Source organism: Taudactylus pleione, unplaced genomic scaffold (assembly GCF_031769625.1).
Source record: "Taudactylus pleione unplaced genomic scaffold, aTauple2 ptg000644l, whole genome shotgun sequence".
NCBI lineage: Eukaryota > Metazoa > Chordata > Amphibia > Anura > Myobatrachidae > Taudactylus > Taudactylus pleione.
Window position 1 is genome coordinate 1,937,753 of NW_028285046.1, and position 19,884 is coordinate 1,957,636.

General features: G+C 48.0%; 1 protein-coding gene across 1 annotated transcript in view; it reads right to left on the reverse strand.

Annotated features, from left to right (window-relative positions):
- The window catches only part of LETM2 (leucine zipper and EF-hand containing transmembrane protein 2), a 57,731-nt gene that overhangs the window by 19,672 nt on the left and 18,175 nt on the right, over nt 1–19,884 (reverse strand). Inside the window, exons 7-9 of the mRNA XM_088455123.1 lie at nt 10,383–10,502; nt 10,176–10,292; nt 7,543–7,629 (exon numbers count right to left, since the gene is read on the reverse strand). Of these exons, the coding sequence (XP_088311249.1) occupies nt 7,543–7,629; nt 10,176–10,292; nt 10,383–10,502 (324 nt within the window). The remainder of the gene's footprint in view (nt 1–7,542; nt 7,630–10,175; nt 10,293–10,382; nt 10,503–19,884) is intronic.

A 19,884-nucleotide genomic window follows, 5' to 3' on the forward strand; every position in this document is an offset into this window, starting at 1 on the left:
TTGTTACACCTAGAACAAACATGTAGCGCTGTTTAACTGTGCTATGCACACACTAACACAGCGCAGCATGCTGTGTAAGCGCTGGGCAGGAGCCGGGGGATGCGCAGCTTGTTACTCACTGCGTGTCCCCTGTAGTCTCTCTCAGCAGGTCAGCAGTCTTCTCTTCTTGTTGTGAAGACTTAGCTGTGGCGTTAAGGAGCTGTCAGAAGCTCTTGTAATGAGCCCTGAGCACTCCTTCCTGGTGTTTGCTAAAACACCAGGGCGCCAGGTACCCGGACCCCACCTTTTAGATAGGTGGCGAAGGGTACCTATAGGAGTGTAAAAACATGAGATATGGTAAGAACTTACCTTTGTTATCTCTGTTTCTACGAAGTCCATAGGGTCCACAGGGTGACCTTGGGGTATAGCTGGATCCTGGATCCTCGGGCACCACGGAGTTAAAGCTTTTAGCTGCTCCCAGGATGCACTTGGGTCCAACCTCCCCTATACCCCGCCCCCGAGCCACAGGCACCTCAGTTGGTAAGCAGCCCAGGCCGGAGGAGGAGACGAAACAGAGAGAAGGAAGACTGGAACACACAAGAACCATACTCACAGAAATGGGAGACGGAAAACCGGTGACCAGTCACAGAGCCCATATGAAGCCAGGTGCGTCAGGGCGGGTGCCCTGTGGACCCTATGGACTTCGTAGAAACAGAGATAACAAAGGTAAGTTCTTACCATATCTCTTGTTTTCTACTTCAGGGTCCATAGGGGTCCACAGGGTGACCTTGGGGATGTCCCAAAGCAGTCCAACTAAGGGCGGGGACGCTCCTGTGCTGATAGGAGAACCCGGCGCCCAAAGGATGCATCCTGAGAGGCAAAGGTGTCAAACGCATAGAACCTCAAAAAGGTCTGAACGGAAGACCAGGTGGCCGCCTTACAGAGCTGAACAGCAGAGGCGTCACGGCTAGCAGCCCAAGAAGGGCCCACGGACCGAGTGGAATGAGCCTTAACAGAGGCTGGAACAGGTAAACCCTCCTGCATATAAGCCTCAATAATAACAGAACGAAGCCAACGGGCTAGAGTCTGTTTGTTGGCAGGCCAACCCCTCTTGTGAAAACCAAAGAGGATAAACAAAGAATCCGACTTCCTCACAGAACTAGTCCGGTCCACATAAACCTGGAGTGCCCGGACAACGTCTAAGGAAGTCTCCCCAACCGAAAGATCAGGTGCCTGAAAGGCTGGTACAACAATTTCCTGATTAATGTGGAACCTGGAAACCACCTTAGGCAGGAAATCAGGACGAGTGCGAAGCACCGCTCTGTCCTGATGAAAAATCAGAAAAGGGGGACGACAAGAAAGCGCCCCCAAATCTAAAACCCTCCTGGCAGAAGCAATTGCCAAGAGGAAAACAGTTTTAAAAGTTAGCCACTTGAGCTCCACTGACTCCAAGGGCTCAAAAGGAGGACCCTGTAAGGCCCGAAGAACCACCGCCAAATCCCACGGGGCCACAGGTGGCACAAAGGGAGGCTGGATTCTCAAAACACCCTGGAAAAAGGTGTGTACGTCCGGCATAGCAGCGATCCTGCGCTGGAACCACACCGACAGAGCAGACACGTGTACCTTCAGTGAAGAAAGACGTAATCCTAAATCCAAACCCGACTGAAGGAAAGCCAGAATACGCGAAACCCGGAACACCTGGGGATCATAGTTTCTGGCCTCGCACCACTGAAAGTAAGTGTGCCACACTCTGTGATAGATCCTCGCGGAAGCAGGCTTGCGCGCCCTCAGCATGGTAGTAATAACGGAGCTAGAAAAGCCCCGAGACCTCAGGACGGCTGTCTCAAGAGCCACGCCGTCAAAGATAGTCGACCCAGATCCGGGTGAAGACAGGGCCCCTGAGACAACAGGTCCCGCCGTTGAGGTAGGAGGTACGGAGCGTCGATGGACAGGCTCCGCAGATCGGAGTACCACGGCCTTCTGGGCCACGCTGGGGCCACCAGGATCAGTGTGCCTCCGTCCTGTTTGAACTTGCGCAGGACCCGAGGCAGCAGAGATATCGGAGGGAACAAGTAAGCCAGTTGAAACAGCCATTTCACCGACAGCGCGTCTATCAGACTTGCGCCTGCGTCCCTTGTCCTTGACCCGTACACAGGCAGCTTGTGATTGTGACGGGACGCCATCAGATCCAGCTCTGGCAGCCCCCACTTGTCCACGAGTAGTTGGAATACCTCTGGATGAAGCGACCATTCCCCGGGATGCACATCGTAACGGCTGAGGAAGTCTGCCTCCCAATTGAGGACTCCTGGGATGAAAACTGCCGAGAGAGCTGGAAGATAGTGCTCCGCCCAAGCCAGGACGCGGGACACCTCCGACATCGCAGCTCGACTGCGAGTCCCTCCCTGGTGATTGATGTACGCCACCGTGGTGGCGTTGTCTGACTGCACCTGAACGGCCCTTCCGTGAAGAGCGGTGCCGGACGACTGCAGGGCTCTGTATACTGCCCGCAGTTCCAGGATGTTGATGGGAAGAATCGCTTCCTCCGCCGACCAACGACCCTGAAGTGACAAGGAGCCTGTCACCGCCCCCCAACCCCGGAGACTGGCATCTGTCGTGAGCAGAACCCATTCCGGGATCCAAAAGGGGCGCCCCTCCAGGAGATGAGCTGTCTGCAGCCACCAGGCTAGGGACAGACGCACCTCCGAGGACAACACCAGCATCTGAGAGCGGATCCTGTGTGGCAATCCGTTCCATTCCGAAAGAATCAGCCCCTGCAGGGGCCTGGAATGGAACTGGGCAAACTCCACCATGTCGAATGCCGACACCATGGACCCCAAAACTCTCATCGCTGAGTGCACCGACACTCTGCCACTGCTCAGACAACTGTGAATCCGCAGCTGTAAGGAGGAGACCTTCTCTGGAGTCAGAAAAATCCGTTGCTGACGAGAGTCCAGCAGGGCCCCCAAATGAACCATCCGTTGTGATGGGATGAGGGAGGATTTCTTCCAGTTGATCAACCAGCTGTGCGCCTGTAGACAAGCGACCGTCAGGTGGAGATGCTGGATCAGTACCTCCAGGGAGCTTGCCAGCAAGAGGAGGTCGTCTAGATACGGTAGCAACCGTATTCCCTGGCTCCGAAGGTGAGCCGCCATGACCGCCATCACCTTGGTAAATACCCTTGGTGCCGTGGAGAGACCAAAGGGTAGAGCCCTGAATTGGTAGTGGTTGTGGAGAATAGCAAACCGCAGAAACCGTTGGTGCGATGTTGCTATAGGCACATGGAGGTAGGCGTCCTGGATATCCAGGGAGACCATATAATCCCCCGGTTCCATCGCCAGTATGATGGAACGCAAAGTTTCCATCCTGAATTTGGGAACCCTGAGAAACCTGTTCAGGGACTTCAAATTGAGGATGGGGCGATGAGAGCCATTGGGTTTCTGCACCAGAAACAGCGTAGAGTAATACCCCATCCCACGTTGAGACTGTGGTACGGGTATAATGACCCCCGCCGTCAGCAAGGCCTCTATGGCTTCCTGAACCTGCAAGGCCTTGGTTTTGTCCTGAGAAGGACTTGTGCAAAAAAACTGGCAAGGCGGCCTGTGCCGAAAAGACAGGGCGTACCCCTGGTAGGGATGTGCAGGCTCGGTTCTACTCGGTTCCGTTCGGTTCTTTTTACCGGATCTTATTGGGTTTCAGCTGTCACGAGTTTTAGATAGCCAATAAGATTCGGTAAAAAGAACCGAACGGAACCGAGTAGAACCGAGCCTGCACATCCCTAACCCCTGGGAGACCACTTCTCGCACCCAGGCATCCGTGGTGGTATTGTGCCAGCACTGGGCGAATTGAAGAAGTCGGCCTCCCACTCTGGGGTCCCCCAGAGGGAGGCCCGTCCCATCACGCAGAAGGCTTATCTTCTGGCTTGGAAGAAGGGCGCCTAGCACTCCAGGCTTGCTTCTTTGGCTTTGAGGCGGTCTTGGGTGCGGACTGCCTCGGGAAGGACTGACCCTTTGCCTTGCCCTGAACCCGAAAGGAACGAAATGCCGAGCTCCGGACCTTAGCAGGTGTAGTAGCTGAAGGGAGGAAGGCTGACTTGGATTTTGCCAGGGTATCTACTATTTTGTCCAGGTCCGGACCAAATAGTAATTCCCCATTAAAAGGTAAGGCCTCCAAGCCTTTCTTTGAATCCGCGTCTGCTCTCCAAGACCGCAACCACAAGGATCTACGAGCAGACACTGCTGCCGCCGAAACCCTAGAGGTCAACAGGCTAGCATCCAAAGATGCTTCTCCAATGTAGGAGGCGGCATCTCTCATCTGTCCTAACAACGCCCTCTGGACGTCCGGAGATTCATCCGTAAACGTGTCCTCCAAGGCGTTGGCCCACCCCTCAATGGCCTTGGCCACCCAGGAGATGGCCATGGACGGCCGGGCTACAGCCCCTGAGAGAGAATAAATAGACTTTAGACAAGTCTCCACCTTCCTGTCCGTAGGATCCTTCAGCGAGGATATAGACGGCAATGGCAAAGTAGCACTCCTGATGAGGCTTGTTACATGGGAATCGACTGCAGGCGGAGTTTCCCATTTCTTACAATGCGCTTCCGGGAATGGATAATTGGACGCCAAGCGTTTCTGTGGCAGGAAACGCTTACTGGGCGTCTGCCAGGCCACCGCCATGTGATCAGTCAACTGATCAGACAAGGGGAACGCTGTAGAAGTAACCTTAGCTTTTTTAAAACTAGGATACCTTGACTTGGGAGCGGGTGCCTCATCCTCAATCAGAAGAATGGCCCGCACCGCCTTAACCAGAGCCCGAGTCATCCTGCACCTCACCATCATCCGAGGACCCCTCAGAATCCGAAAGATGCGCAGCCTGTGCCATGACTGAGCGTTTAGACGCCCTGGAGGGCACGTCACTACGCAACATCGACTGAAAAGCCGAAGATGCTGCCGCCAAATCTTGGACAGTGTGGGAAAGCGCATCCACCCAGGGTGGAGGAGCTGTCACAGGAGCCTGAAACGGCACCACAGCCGGCTGTGCCACAGGGGTGGACTGAATATACATTGGCAACCCCGCATAGGGACCAACAGGCTGAGACCCCGGGGGAGTCTGCAATAATTGTGGGACACCCGGGGAATGGGGGATGGCAGGCTGGGGCAACGCCCTAGTAGAGGCGGCAGTCGGGACCGACAGACGGTCCGCGATGGACACCAGCACCTGGGAAAACATCGCCCATGGTGGCTCCTGCGACATGGGAGGTTTAGACGTACCAGGGACCGCCTGGAACCGTCCGCACAGGCCGTCCTGTGACAAATCCTCCCTATCCACTCCTGCAGAACAGCGCCTGCAGGAGAACAATGCCGGAGCCCCGGAGTGCTCAATCTCCTCCTCAGACATGACTTAGGAAGAAAACGTGCGCACTCACCAGTGTGCTGAACAACAGCCCACAATATGGCACCGTGTAGCACACAACTGTATGTGACGGACCTCACAAATACGTGATCTATATAGGTGAGGTCAGTAGAAACACCCTTCCCCCGCACACCTGTAGGGCTTGTAGGAGAAGGAAAGGGATAGGTACAGGCTGACAGTAAGTAGAAAAAAGACACAGACAGGCAGCACTAGCAAAAGTCACATACCATGCAGGAAGATATACTCACTGCACCTTTCCACTACAATCAACCTCCCAGATTCAGTGTCTGGGAGGGCTATAGTGCTGTGTACACTGTCCTTGTCGGGGGAGAGGTACACAGGGGGACTGGTCCGCGTGCTCCCTGAGAGTATCCACGCTGCCAGTAAGAAAATGGCCGCTGGAGACCTCAGAGGAGGAGTGGCCCGAGTAGCTGCAGCTCAGCGACGCCAGACTCCGAGCTGAAAGGCGCGCTGAGCTGAGGGGAGGAGCCGCTAGACAGGGAAGGCTTCCTCCCCTGGCTAGCATATTTAACCCCCAAGGTTGCGGCATCCCGCTTGCCGCTTAATTTACCCTGGTGGTCTAGTGGTCTGACGGGGTATGCCTCCGATAGAGGGGGGGCCCACCGCCACCGCTAGCGCCCCCGGTCTGTCCCCTAGACCGGGGGCATGGGACTGCATATAAAAGGCATTACCCGCGCACCGCCGCTAATCAGCGGTGCGCGGCTTACCTTAAGCTCTCCGGCGTCTTCCGGCAGCAGTCCCGGGGGAAGCCAGAGTCCGGCTAGTACAGACTCTGGCTTCCCCCGCCGCGATCCCCAGTTCAGTGCTGGCGTCGCGGCGCCAGCAGGGAGAAGGAGCGGCAGCGTGGGCGTCTGTACAGACAGCCCAGCGCTGCCGCTCTGGAGAAAAAAACTCTAGTCAAAAAAATAAATAAATGTAACTAAGTTAAAAAAAAAAAAGCTTTAGGGGGCTGCTCCTGCAGCCCCCCCCCCCCCCCGCAGGGTGACCCGACTCCGGCCGGGCACCATCTTAAACTGAGGTGCCTGTGGCTCGGGGGCGGGGTATAGGGGAGGTTGGACCCAAGTGCATCCTGGGAGCAGCTAAAAGCTTTAACTCCGTGGTGCCCGAGGATCCAGCTATACCCCAAGGTCACCCTGTGGACCCCTATGGACCCTGAAGTAGAAAGATGCTTTTAAATTAAAAAAAAAAATTTAATAAAATAAATGTATTTGCTGGAGCACAGCATAATGTGACCAGCTCCATGAGGCACATTTTCTAAACTGAGGGCTGATGGGGCATAGAGGGGGAGGAGCTTCATACTTCTAGATTATTTTAAAGTGCCAGCTTCAGTTATCCACGCCTCTATACCCCAGCGTAAGCACCTCCAGTGTCCCCTAGTGGATGAAAGAGAAATACCATTTTCAGGAAATCAGTAAATAATGTCCCTCGTTCCAACTAAAATGCTGCATGGATAATCTATATTAGATGTTGGTGGGCTGAATACACTGGGGCATATGAAAAGTTGGACACACAGGTGGAAGACAGGGTCAAGGGACAGTCCGAGTCTTGGATATGTTAGCGAGGGCAGTGTCAGTGAAATGTAGAAAAGGGAAGTGAAATTGCAGTGGGTGAAGACAGAGAAGAGAAAGTGGGTCAGGCCGTTGAATGCCAGCAGTTTGAATGCAAAGGGAAAAGGGAAGGGAAGCTGTCAGAGGAGATACAGGTGGAGATGTGAGCAAGGTCAGGTAAGCATTGAGAGGCAGGATTATAAGGCGTTGGGTGAAACAGGATCAATGGTACAGGTTGATGGTAAAAAGGAAGAGAGGTGTGTGAAAGCTTTATTTTCAGTAACAGGAGCTGGTGAGTAGGAGAGTGGAAGAGAAGGTGGATGTGAAGGGATGGATCTGGCTAGAGAAGATTTCTTGATGGATGCCTTTTAAGTTGGTGGAAATGTCAAGAGCAGTGAGGGAAAAAGGAGACACTGGTTGGGTGGGTAGAGTGAATTGACTGTGGCAAACATGCCACAAGGGTTGGACCACTGGGTGGATATGAGGGATCTAAAGTAGGTGTGCTTGGCGAAAAAGGGGGCGGTACAGCATGCAGACAGAATACATTTGTAATGGATAAGGTCTGCATTGCAGCATTTACAGATTTACCTGTACACCTTGTAAGACTGGGGCAGAGTCAGTTAGAGTCTCTTTAGAGTCTGTGAGCGGTGCTGGAGGGGAACTTGGCTTTGGTACCTGTAAAAGTAATAATATTCAAAAATATTTAATAAATAAATTTAGTTTTTGCTATAGTGAAAATACCATTAGCTCCTTAAATAATGCCTAGTTTAAAGATAGATTTACTCCACAGCACAGTTATTTTCTCTGTGGAAACACAGTACAAAGGACTTGCATACACAATGCTGCAGAGAAGCCGGGTTGGCAGATCTATTTGTTAGAACTGAAGGTGCAGCATCCCAGAATGAATCAGTATTGCTATTCTATAGAACCACCATATTATACAACACTTTTTGTATCTAATGTAGGTGAATAAAAAGATATCAACTTTTCTACTCATGTGGGTCTGCCTCTTCTTCCAGATGGATAGTGTTTCACGAATAGGATGGGCTGCACCATTATTGCACAGCTATCTTTATATTACTGCTAATATTTACAGAGCACCTATAATCTAAACAAACCATTTTTGCAGTACAAACCAATATTCTTTAGAATGCAGCCGATGAACCAGGATAACCTGTTTCTCACACACACTGGAAGTATCGGGAAGTGCCTTAGTGCCATCACCGGTTCCTAATGAATTTATAGGTTGTACCATCCTGTATATTGGTTCAGCCCACAATATATCAGCTGTGATTGTGTTTAAGCAACATGTTCTTTCCGGAGTGTTAGTAGGACATCGTTTTTCCTCACACTGTACTTTGGGAAAACATTAGTGTCCTTATGGTAAGGGATACATTCATCCTGTTTGCAGCCACTAAAGTCAGACTAGACATTCTGTAACTAGTATATATATTGGAGAATCCACTCACTATATGCTCTAATACATTACTTTATTACCCACGGACTGTACCCTTCTACCTCTTATTACTCATTCACTGTATACTCTACTACCTCTTATTACCCACTCACTGTATATCCTACTACCTATTCATACCCAATCACTGTAGGCTCTACTACCTCTTATTAGCAACTCACTGTATGCTCTACTACCTCTTATTACCCAATCACTGTATGCTCTAGTACCTCTTATTACCAACTCACTGTATGCTCTACTACCTCTTATTACCAACTCACTGTATGCTCTACTACCTCTTATTACCAACTCACTGTATGCGCTACTACCTCTTATTACCCACTCACTGTATATCCTACTACCTATTCATATCCAATCACTGTATGCTCTACCTCTTATTACCCAATCACTGTATGCTCTACTACCTATTCATATCCAATCACTGTATGCTCTACTACCTCTTATTACCCAATCACTTTATGCTCTACTACCTCATATTACCAACTCACTGTATGTGCTACTACCTCCTAACTCACGGTTAGGAGAAAAGTGCTATATAAATAACATTATTATTATTATCTGTTATCACCTACTCACTATGTACTCTTCTATCTCTTATTACCAACTCACTGCATATGCCATTATACCTTCACAGAATTCTCTACGACCTCTTATTGTGTGCTCACTGTGTGCTCTACCTGTTATTATTATCAACTGACTGTGGTTTCTACTACCTTTTATTACATACTCACTGTATGCTCTACCACCTCTTATTACTCACTCTCTGTATACCCTACTACCTCTTATTACCCCAACTCACTGTGTACTCTACAACTCTAATTACACACTCACTGTGTGCTCTACTACCCCTTATTACCCACTCACTCACAGCTTCATATGTTATTTGCCAACATGCACCGTGGATTTTGTGTACACTCACATCTTGTATACAGCGTATATAGTTGCAGAGGTTTTTTTTTTTTATAGCATTTGTAGTTGCCACATAAGGAGACACTCTGCCAAGGTACAAAAAACTATTTTTTGAAAGTATCTCTAGTAATTTATTCCAGACAGTATAATAATACTAACGATGAACCCTAGGTGCATTGTAAGTACTTTAATGCATTTTATTTTAATGAGATTTTGTGATATTATTAAACAGTATATTAGAAAAAGTCAATCAGCATTTCCGTAATTTTAAATTTTTACTTGACAAAATGTCAGGAATTTCAGCCACCTGAGAGGACGATCTAAAACTGGCCTTATACGGGTTCATTCTACAAATGGAAGTTAGGCAATTTGACCATGCAGATAAGTGATCGATTCAGCCCTATGCATTACAAGATCATGTCGTGAGGTTGGCACACTCCTGCATATAGCAGTAACTTGTGGTCGTCTTCTAAAAACACAAACATACCCAATCATTATTGCATCACACGGTTTGAATCAGCCATTGTAGCCACACTACCATAAAAGGCTAATTGCATCTCTTATTTTCCTTTCCTTCAACTTATGAGCAGGGCCCTCTTACGTCTGTTTAATTTATATCTGGTCTCCTTTTAGCACTCTGCTTTTTTCTTATTATAAAGCACCATGATGTAGGTAGGTGCTATCTAAATGTTTGTCCAATATACTGCAGAGCTTGTGGCCAAACAGCAAGGCCTTGTTAATATTTCCCCTTCCATGTCACAATGTAACCTGTTCCTTACATTAGTTGGTGCAGATGTGAACAAATAAGACTCAGGCAGCACACAGGGGACTCTCTTACCTCCACAGTTTGTTTCACAGCTAAAATGGGCTTGGGCTTGACATCGGTCAGAAATAGGGCACGGGAAAGGAGTAGAAGAGACGGGGGGACATTCTCCTTCAGGTGTAAATCCAGCCACTAGGGAAGGAGAAGATGAAATATGAATGGTACTGGAAAAAGCATGCTGGATCGTAGTATCATCATCACTAACAGTCAAGAAATATATACCTGTTTGATCTGGCCTTTGAGCTGCTCCTCTGTGAGACCCAGGGACCTCATACCTCGAGCCCTGCTGGCAGCCTGCAGCTCTGCAACAGTGAGGTTGTCCACCCCTTCCTTTGAGATCATCTGTGGACCAAGAGAAAGGAAATGGTGAATGGGCATACACTGAAATTTATCCTAACCAGCTGAAATCGTAATAGTTATACAATTTAGTGCACCTCTAAAATCAATATGTGCTGCAGAATTAGTGTATGAAGGTGTGCGCCCTAAGACCTCGAAATCAAGAATACATTTCCAAACATCCATTAACTCTAGAATATCATCTTAGTACTACTGTAGAAGCCATTTTGGAATAAGAAACCATTTTGTATGCCATGTATGCATGGAGGGAGGGTGCACAGGACAGGATGGAGTTAATTCATTGTAAAGACCCTGTTATAAGTGCACAGAAAAGCATATGTACATATATGGTAAGGTATGCGATTCCAATGTTTAAAACAAGAGATATGGTAAGAACTTACCTTTGTTATCTCTGTTTCTACGAAGTCCATAGGGTCCACAGGGTTGACCTTGGGGTATAGGTTGGGAACCAAATCCGGGCACCACGCAGTTAAAGCTTTTAGCTCCCAGGATGCACTTGGGTCCACTCTCCCTATAACCCCACCCCCCAGCCAGAGGCACCTCAGTTTGTAAGTAGCCAAAGGCCGGAGGAGGAGAGAAAAAGAGAGAGAAAACTGGAACACTCTAGAACCATACTCACAGAAAAGGAGACGGGAAACCGGTGACCAGTAACACAGCCCATATGAAGCCAGGTGCGTCAGGGTGGGCACCCTGTGGACCCTATGGACTTCGTAGAAACAGAGATAACAAAGGTAAGTTCTTACCATATCTCTTGTTTTCTACTTCAGGGTCCATAGGGGGTCCACAGGGTTGACCTTGGGGATGTCCCAAAGCAGTTCAACCAAGGGTGGGGACGCTCCTGTGCTGAGAGGAGAATCAGTCGCCAAAAAGGAAGCATCCTGAGAGGCAAAGGAAACCAATGCCTAGAACCTTAAAAAGGTATGGACAGAAGACCACGTGGACACCTAGTAAGGCAAAACAGCCGAGGCGCTACAACGAGCCGCCCACGAGGGTTACATGGCCCGAGAAAAAACAAGCCTCAACGACAGAAATGCCTACCCATGGGTAGGTCCCTGAGGAAGACATACGAGGCCATCCAGCCAACATTTCATTATAGGCCGGCCATCGTTTCCTGTGAAAACCAGAAACCGCAGACCACCAATAAGGAGTCCGAATACCATAAGGAACTTGAACAGATCATATAAAGCCAAAGAGGCCGGACCACAGTCAATGAGGCCACACCAGCCGAGAAGACTGCTGACTGAATGGCCGTACCATAAGTTCCAGAACAATATGGAACCTAAAAACCACTCTAAGAAGAAATACAGGGCGAGAGCAACTCACACCCTGACATGATGCCCTCCAGAAGAGGGAGCCACATGAGAACGCTCCCAATTCAGACACTCTCCTGGTTGATTTAAACACACTGAGAGAGAGAGAGCTTAAACAATAGACCATGTAATGGCTATCACAACCAGCGGTTCCATTGACTGTCCCCGGAGGGAACAAAGAACCACTACTAACTCCCCAGGAGTCCCTAGGGAGGACAAGTGGAGGCATAATCCAGAAAACACTCCAAAGGATGAACTGGATACCAGAGCGGAGCAATTCCATATCTTAACCATACCGACAGTGTAGAGATCCGCACTGTCAGGAAGGCCAGGCCAAGGGTGAAACCCAAGCCAGCCGGAAGGAATGCCAGAATATCTGAAAATCCTGGACACCGGAGGATCGTATCGACAGGTACGATACCATAAGAATTATGTAAGCCACAGTCCGTGGCAGATCCCAGCAAAGTCTGGCCTATCTGCTCTAAACATCTCAACGAAGACAGAGCCAGGGAAGCCCTAGGACCACAGTAGGGGCGCAGTCAAAGACAAACGATGCAGGTCCAGGGAAAAACAAGGACCCTGAGACAACAGGTCCAGATAGTGAAGCAGTAGGAACGGAGTATCGATGAGGAGACTCCGAAAATCTTAGTACCAGTGATGTCTGGGACGAACTGGAGCCCCCAGAAGGAAAGCCCCTCCGTCTCGAATTAAATTTCCGAAGACCTCGAGGAAGAAGGGAGACCGGAGGACACAGGTACACAAAGTGGAAGGACCACTTCACTGACAAAGAGTCACTGAAGGTAGCTTCAGTACCCCTGGAGCTGGACTGTAACACCGGTAATGTGTGATCAAGTCAGAAGGCCATGAGGATCAATCCCCTCAGGGAGGCCCCCTCTGCTCACCAGGAGTTGAAACCTCTCTTGGAGAAGAGACTAGTCCCCGGGATGCACGTCGCGACGGCTGAGGAAGCCCGCTTCCCAATGGAGAGCTCCGGGAATAAACACTGCAGAGTTGGCCAGGAGAAGACCCTTGGACTATGTCAGAATGGATGACATACCTGACATTGCCACCCAACTACCAGTGTTGCCTAGATGGAAGTCACTGTTGTGACACTGTCGGACTGAACCTATTCAGGTTTACCGTGACATATGGGTTAGGCCAGAGTGAAGGTCCAAGACAGCCTAAAGTATCAACAAGTTAAGTGGCAGGGCAGAAACGACAGACGTCCAACTGCCCCGAAACGAATGCGGACCAGACACTGTCTGTAGCAAAGAACACCCTGGATGAGATGGCCATAGCCACCCGGACAGAGACCAACTCGCCTCCGGAGAAAGTATCATCGTTCGAACAGCGATCCGATGGGAAAAACTCGATCCATCTGGAGGGGAGTCAATTATGGCAAGGCCTGGAATGGAACTGAGCACATTCCACCCTACCAAAAGGTAGACACTCTGGTAGACCGCGCATCACAAAGAGTAATGACATATGTCGAATGCGTAGATATCCGCACACTCCAAGTTGAAGAGTGGAGATCTTGTCTTACGCCAGAAAAATTCTCAGAGTCTGAGAATCCAGCAGTGCTCCCAGATGAAGAAAACCCTGTGAGGGATGTAGGGAGGACTTTTTCTCCGTTGACTAATTATCTGTGCCGAGAAGAAGCCACGGTTATCCTGACCTGGCGGTAAAGTACCTTGGTGATCCTGCTAAAAGCAGGAGACCGTACAGAGAAAGGAGCATTCGGATACCCTGAACAGGTGAACTGTCAGAAAATCCATAAGGCTGGTAAACCCCGGTGGAGTTGAGGACAGTCCCAAAAGGCAGAGCCCGAAACTTACAAGTGTTGCTGTGGCACAGCAAACCTGAACCCATGCTGATGAGAGGGCTCTGTACGTACCCGTAGGTACGTATCCTGAATACTCAGATATACCCTAAAATCCCCAGGTTCCAAACGTCGGATGATGGAGCATGGACGATTCCACCTGAGTCCAGGCACCGTTGGAATCTGATTCAGGGATTTGAGACAGAGTATAGGCAAATGAGGACCAGTCGGTCACCGCCCCAGAAAGAAAGTAGAACAACCAGTCCCTCACTGAGATAGTGAGGTTGGCCGAAATAGCTCTGCTTACTACAAAGACTGTATAGCTTTCTGGGATTGTAAGGCCCTGATCAGGTCTGAAGAAGGGCCCGTGTAACAATGCCTGTGAGGAGGCTGCCTGAGCAATGAGAGGCCGTTGAGAATCAGTACCTCACTCTGGAAATTCCCCAGATGTAGACCTGTCCCGTCAGGCTGAGGGTATATCCTCAGGTGTAGAAACAGGGTCGTCCGGAAGTCCAGGACTGCTCGGTACTGGATATGGTGGCCCCCATGGAGGCCGACAGCCTAGGAAAAAACAGGCCTTTAGGCTGACCCTGAGGACAAAAAGACAGAGTTAGTCCGAATGTAGTGGGAGTAGCTAAAGACGGTATCTCCCCATTAGTGATACTGCCAATGATGCAACGATCTTGTCAAGGTCAGGACCAAACAAGATCTTTCCCATGGAAGGAGTGTGCACCTCTGCTTTCCCATAACGCAGCCATAGGGTACTGCGGCGGATACAGACGCCGCCGAAACCCTGAAAGTTAGAAGACCGGCATCCCATGAGGTAATCCCACATATGACCACTGCATATTTTATGTGAGCGGCAAAAGATATTTGAACCTCAGACGTGTTGGAGGCGAAAAACGTCACAAAAGCATCACCATGCGATGGCCATTGTAGGACGGGCAACAGGCCCTGAAAACGAGTACATTGATTTCAGGCAAAGTTACCACCTACGGATCCGTAAAATCCGTCCAGGCCGGGATGGGAGGCGTATTAATGCCTGTAACCCGATGATTAACATACAAATCCATCCCAGAAGGGGATTTCCATTACTTGTGAGGACCTTCAGGGAATGGGAAACAGGAGGCCTTTGTGACTCCTCGTATCTGGCGACAGCCAGACTCCCGCTATGAGATCCACCCGCTGGGCAGAAAACGGGAGATGTATGATACAGGTGCAGGATCGACATTCTCTATATCCAGAATGAACCTGGCTACCAGCCCCAAAGCAGGGATAATAATACTTGAAATCGGCTCCCCCCATGTGAGAGGGAAAGAGCCGAATATACCATCCAGTTCACGGCAGAGCCACTGGTCAGTAACCACAGGGCGTATATCACGCCAATTAGTATTTCGTATAAAACGACATCCACCAGGGTGGCCATTGTGGTAATCCCTGCAAGGGGAATGACAGACCGATGTGGTATCGGAGGTAATTCATGTACTGTGAAAAACCCCGGCGGGGAGCGACAGTCTGTTGCACAGGGGTAAATTGCAAGAAATTGCGAGATACCCCGAGTTCAAAAGGGCAGTATGGTGAAGTAACTCCAAGCGAGTGACGACAATGGGGCCCGCCCGGCGATCCTCAAAGGAGAGGATCCTGAGAAATAAACTGCCCTTTAAGGGGGTCGTGCAAGGGGCCCCGCACCAGATGGTGCCGCATACATAAACCTTTCTGAGTTAAAATCCTCCGCACTAATTCCTGCAGGCTATGACTTGCAGGATAGCAATAATGGGTGTAGTATCGTGTGCAATCTCCTGGTCAGATATATCTGACTATCTTGACGGAAATATTAAGCAGCGCCATACCGGTCCTGACTGACGCTAAGATTAGCTGCAGGGACCCATTATCAGCGTATGCAACTCACAGTTCCATCTAAAATATGGCAACGTGCAGCACGCAACAGTATGTGACAAACCTCACAGATATTAACAAATATATATATGTGAGGTCTCAGAACCACCCCAGGTACACCTGTATTAGGGCAGATAAAGAAAAGGGATAGATATACACTGACAGGTGAGAGAAAAAGCAGACAGGCAGCACTAGCATAAGTCACATACAATGCAGAAAAATATATATACATACATAAGCATGACATATAATATACTGCACAATGTCGCTACATTCAACTGCCCAGATTCAGTGTCTGGGAAGGCTATAGCGCTGTGTACACTCACCCAAAATGGTCAGGTACGCAGGGGGACTGGGCTCACTGACATCCTAAGAGTTCTGCAGCACCACAGAGAGAAAATGGCCACTGGAGACCTCAGAAGTAGCGTGGCCCGCGGAGGAAGCAGCTCAGCGATGCCAGACTGTATTATTGAAAGGCGCGCTGAGCTGAGGGGAGGAGCCGCTAGACAGGGAAGGCTTCCTCCCCTGGCTAGCAATTAACCCCCCGGGATGCCGGCTCCCGCTGCCGCTATAATCCCTGGTGGGCTGTGGACACGCGGGGTATGCCTCCATGGAGGGGGAGCCCGCCGCCACCGCTAGCGCCTCCGGTCTGTCCCCAGAGACCGGAGGCATAAGGCTGCATATTCACACGTGGATCACCGCAAGCGGTGACCACGCGACTTACCTGTCCCCGTCGATCCGGCAGCAGCCCAGGGATTCCTCCAGAGCCCGGCTAGTACAGACTCTGGGGTCCCGCTGCGATCCCCAGATCTGTACTGGCGTCGCAGCGCCGGCGGGGTGTAGGAGCGGCAGCTCAGACGTCCATTGGACAGTCTGATGCTGCCGCTCTGAAGAGTAGTAAAAAATAATAAAATAAAACTCTTTTAAGCCTAGGGGCTGCTAAGCAGCCCCCCTGCAGTAACGGTGACCCAACTCCGGCCGGGCACCAACTTAAACTGAGGTGCCTCTGGCTGGGGGGTGGGGTTATAGGGAGAGTGGACCCAAGTGCATCCTGGGAGCTAAAAGCTTTAACTGCGTGGTGCCCGGATTTGGTTCCCAACCTATACCCCAAGGTCAACCCTGTGGACCCCCTATGGACCCTGAAGTAGAAACAGAGCTATAGTCTCACTGCAGATAATGAATGCCAGATGTGTTAGACGGAACTTATAAATGTGGGCTGTTCTGTTAAAATAAAGCAGAGAGATGGAGATGCTTGTGGTGCATACAGTTGTGTCCCGTGTCTCCTTATTTACACACATGATCATATGTAGCCTTTAGCAAACAAGACTCTGAGGGTGACCAATAAAGGACTGATTCACTGGCCATAGCTAGTGAGGAGATTTGACAACATGGAGATTCCCACTGAGACGCCCAGCAGTGTTGACTACCACAGGACGGAGCATGTGAGATCGTGCTCTGGGGACAGAGTTGCCAGGACAATTTCACGGGTGAGTAAACACAAATGTTCTGGTCTCCTGGTAGCTGTGTCTCCATTGCAGTTGATGTTCTGTCCTGCTGGAATCAATCCTTGGGTAATTATTGGTCACCCTAAAGGTGTTGTTATTTAAACATGTTATAATCTGTTATATGTTCAGTGAATGATAGGTGAATGTTTAAAGTCTTGTTTGTCTGTTTGTTATATACCAAACATGTCCTAATTGAGTTTTTAGAGTAACTTTGATTTAGCCACTGATTTAACTTTAGAAGAGAGCCCCACACAGTGATTTGTTTATGAAATAGAATAATGCCATGAAATTGCATTACATTTAGAAAGGTACACCAGATGGGTATTAGGATTGGATACATTTACAGAAATGTGTGTTCATGTATTAGTGTCTGAAGGAACAGAAAGGGAGAGAGACCTTGTCAGACAGTGTGTTCAGAAATAGGAGGAACGTTACATCCAGTCAATAGTGTTAATAACTGAGGCAGGAAAAGTCAGTGCGTGGATGTGCCTATAGATAAACATTTGATGTTCCTGTGCACAAGGAATAATCACAGGGCCATTTGGCCTGATACTTGAGTCATAAGGGACTTTGACTCAGCTATACGAGGGACTGTTATAGCATTGGAAAACGGCGATAGTAAGCCGGTGCCTGAGAGTTATGACACTCAGGTGATAAAGAAGCTTTATGGGAATCATAAAGCAGGATATTTGATGAATGTTTAAAAAAGCTGACATCCATAGACTGACTGGTTTAAACCTCACAAAATGAGATATGAGAAGCAGAAGTTAATAAATATAACCTAGATGACACACTGAAATGTCTGATTGAGAAATTTAATAAACGTGAATAAGAAAATAGAAATGACCCCCAGATGCCCACTTACTTAATTATCACTGAAGAGGAATGTTGTGTTTTTTTTATATAACTAGTGTTTTGTTTGTTTTGTTTTTCTTTTCTTCTCAAAATGTATATTTCATTTGTATTGTGAAGGTGTGCTGTGATAGAGGTGCTTTGCTGATGACAATGGAATGCAGGATGTCACAGAAAATGGCTGCCGTGCTGTAACTGAATGTTTGCTTGTGAATGAAATGGGCCCATGTGTATGTGATAAAAGAGAGTCGAGTGAACTTGAGAAAGTAGAGTTGGTTGGAACAATTGTGTTGATCAGATGTGATGTGTGAATGATTGTGCTTAGTGAAGGTGTACTAGGGAATTGTGGAGAAGTTGTGCAGGAATTGAAAGGGTTAATGTGAGTGAATTGCCATTTTTTCATGGGGAAGCCCATAAATAAAAAATGTGCATTGCAAGATTGGAAAAAGGATTGATGTTGACTGCATTAGTAACAAAATGATTTGTTTGATATTTTCTATATTTTTTCTGTAACTTGCGAGATCAAAAGATTGCAGAGCCATATTGTAATTCTAAAAGAAACAGTAATTATTTTTGATTGCTGCAGAAGGGATTAATAATAGTAAAAGTGATGTAAAATTTCCCTAACAAAATGTTTTATCAGTTCATGATTTCTTTAAACTGCTGAATGAAGTATGATTACAAATCTAAGAATATAGGTAGAATAGGGGCTGTTTAGATATGACTGGAATGAATTAATTAGAAGGAGCCACAGGAATGCATATTGCCAATACAGTTGCGCAGGTCAAGTAAGCTTTAAATGAAAAGGAAAATATCCAATAATCCACTCCAGATGTTCCAAGTTCTGGAGTGTAAGGGAATGTGGTAATATACCTGTTATAGAAGAGAAATTATCCTCAGTTGTATAATATCATGAGAAACTGTTAAAAAAAGACATATATTAAGTGATTGATAGGTACTTTCACCCTTGGAAATGTCAGGATGTTGAAACTTTATTTTGTTTACAGGCATGTAACTAGAATTACACTGACACTACTTAAAACATGCCAGACGTTTTTTTGTATGCTTCTAACTGATCTGGTTAAGATACTCAGATCAATATTGAAGATTAGGATTAAGTAAAGTAAACAGAAATAATCCTTGGTCCAAAACCCCAGCCTGGCTTGACCAAGAGGGTGTGTCTGGACCCCAAGGGGGGGGGGGGAGGGAAAAAGTCATACAAAAAGTGCCTGTACTAAAGATATTTAAACAATTGAGAGGATTTTTAGGTTTTATTGTATATTGTATTGTAATTAAAAGGTGATAGACAGCAGGAATTTAAAAGTAACTTAGTTCTTGTGTTAACTCTGCTATATTACAGCAGTTAGTTAAGATTGAATCCAGATGTCACTTCGTTTCTCATGTATTCAAGAGGAGGGAGGATATGTACTGTGGGGGATGATGCTGGCATATGAGAGAAGATCCAGCAGCACAGCATATGCAAATTGGGAGGATCTGAGCTGTTCTCAGTCTGCACATCCCTAATGCAAATACTATATGTAGTTCAGCTAGCAACCACAGGGGACTAGTGAGACACAGGAAGATGAAAATTATGATTACTTTTTTTTTATTTTTCATCTTTCTTTAATGATGATGATTGTTTTGAATTAATGAAATCTTTTTCGATAGGTCATTTTATTGTAAATTATAGTTAGATTATACATAGTTTGTATTAGATTTTTTGTTTGCTGCTTTTCAAATGCCGACAAATTTAGTTTTAAGTAAAGGTCAAAAGCACATATCAGAGAACATACCCCAGAAGAGGAACTGCTCCAGCAAACCAAGTTGGCCAAACAGGCTACAGTAATATACCTACCTGATATTTTGATATTGACGACCAGAAACAGCAGAAACATTAAACCTGATTTTGTTAAAAGTTGCAGTTACAGGTTCCTCAGAAGTATAACTTGGAAATGACTATGGTCATGACTTCGGGTGATGGATGG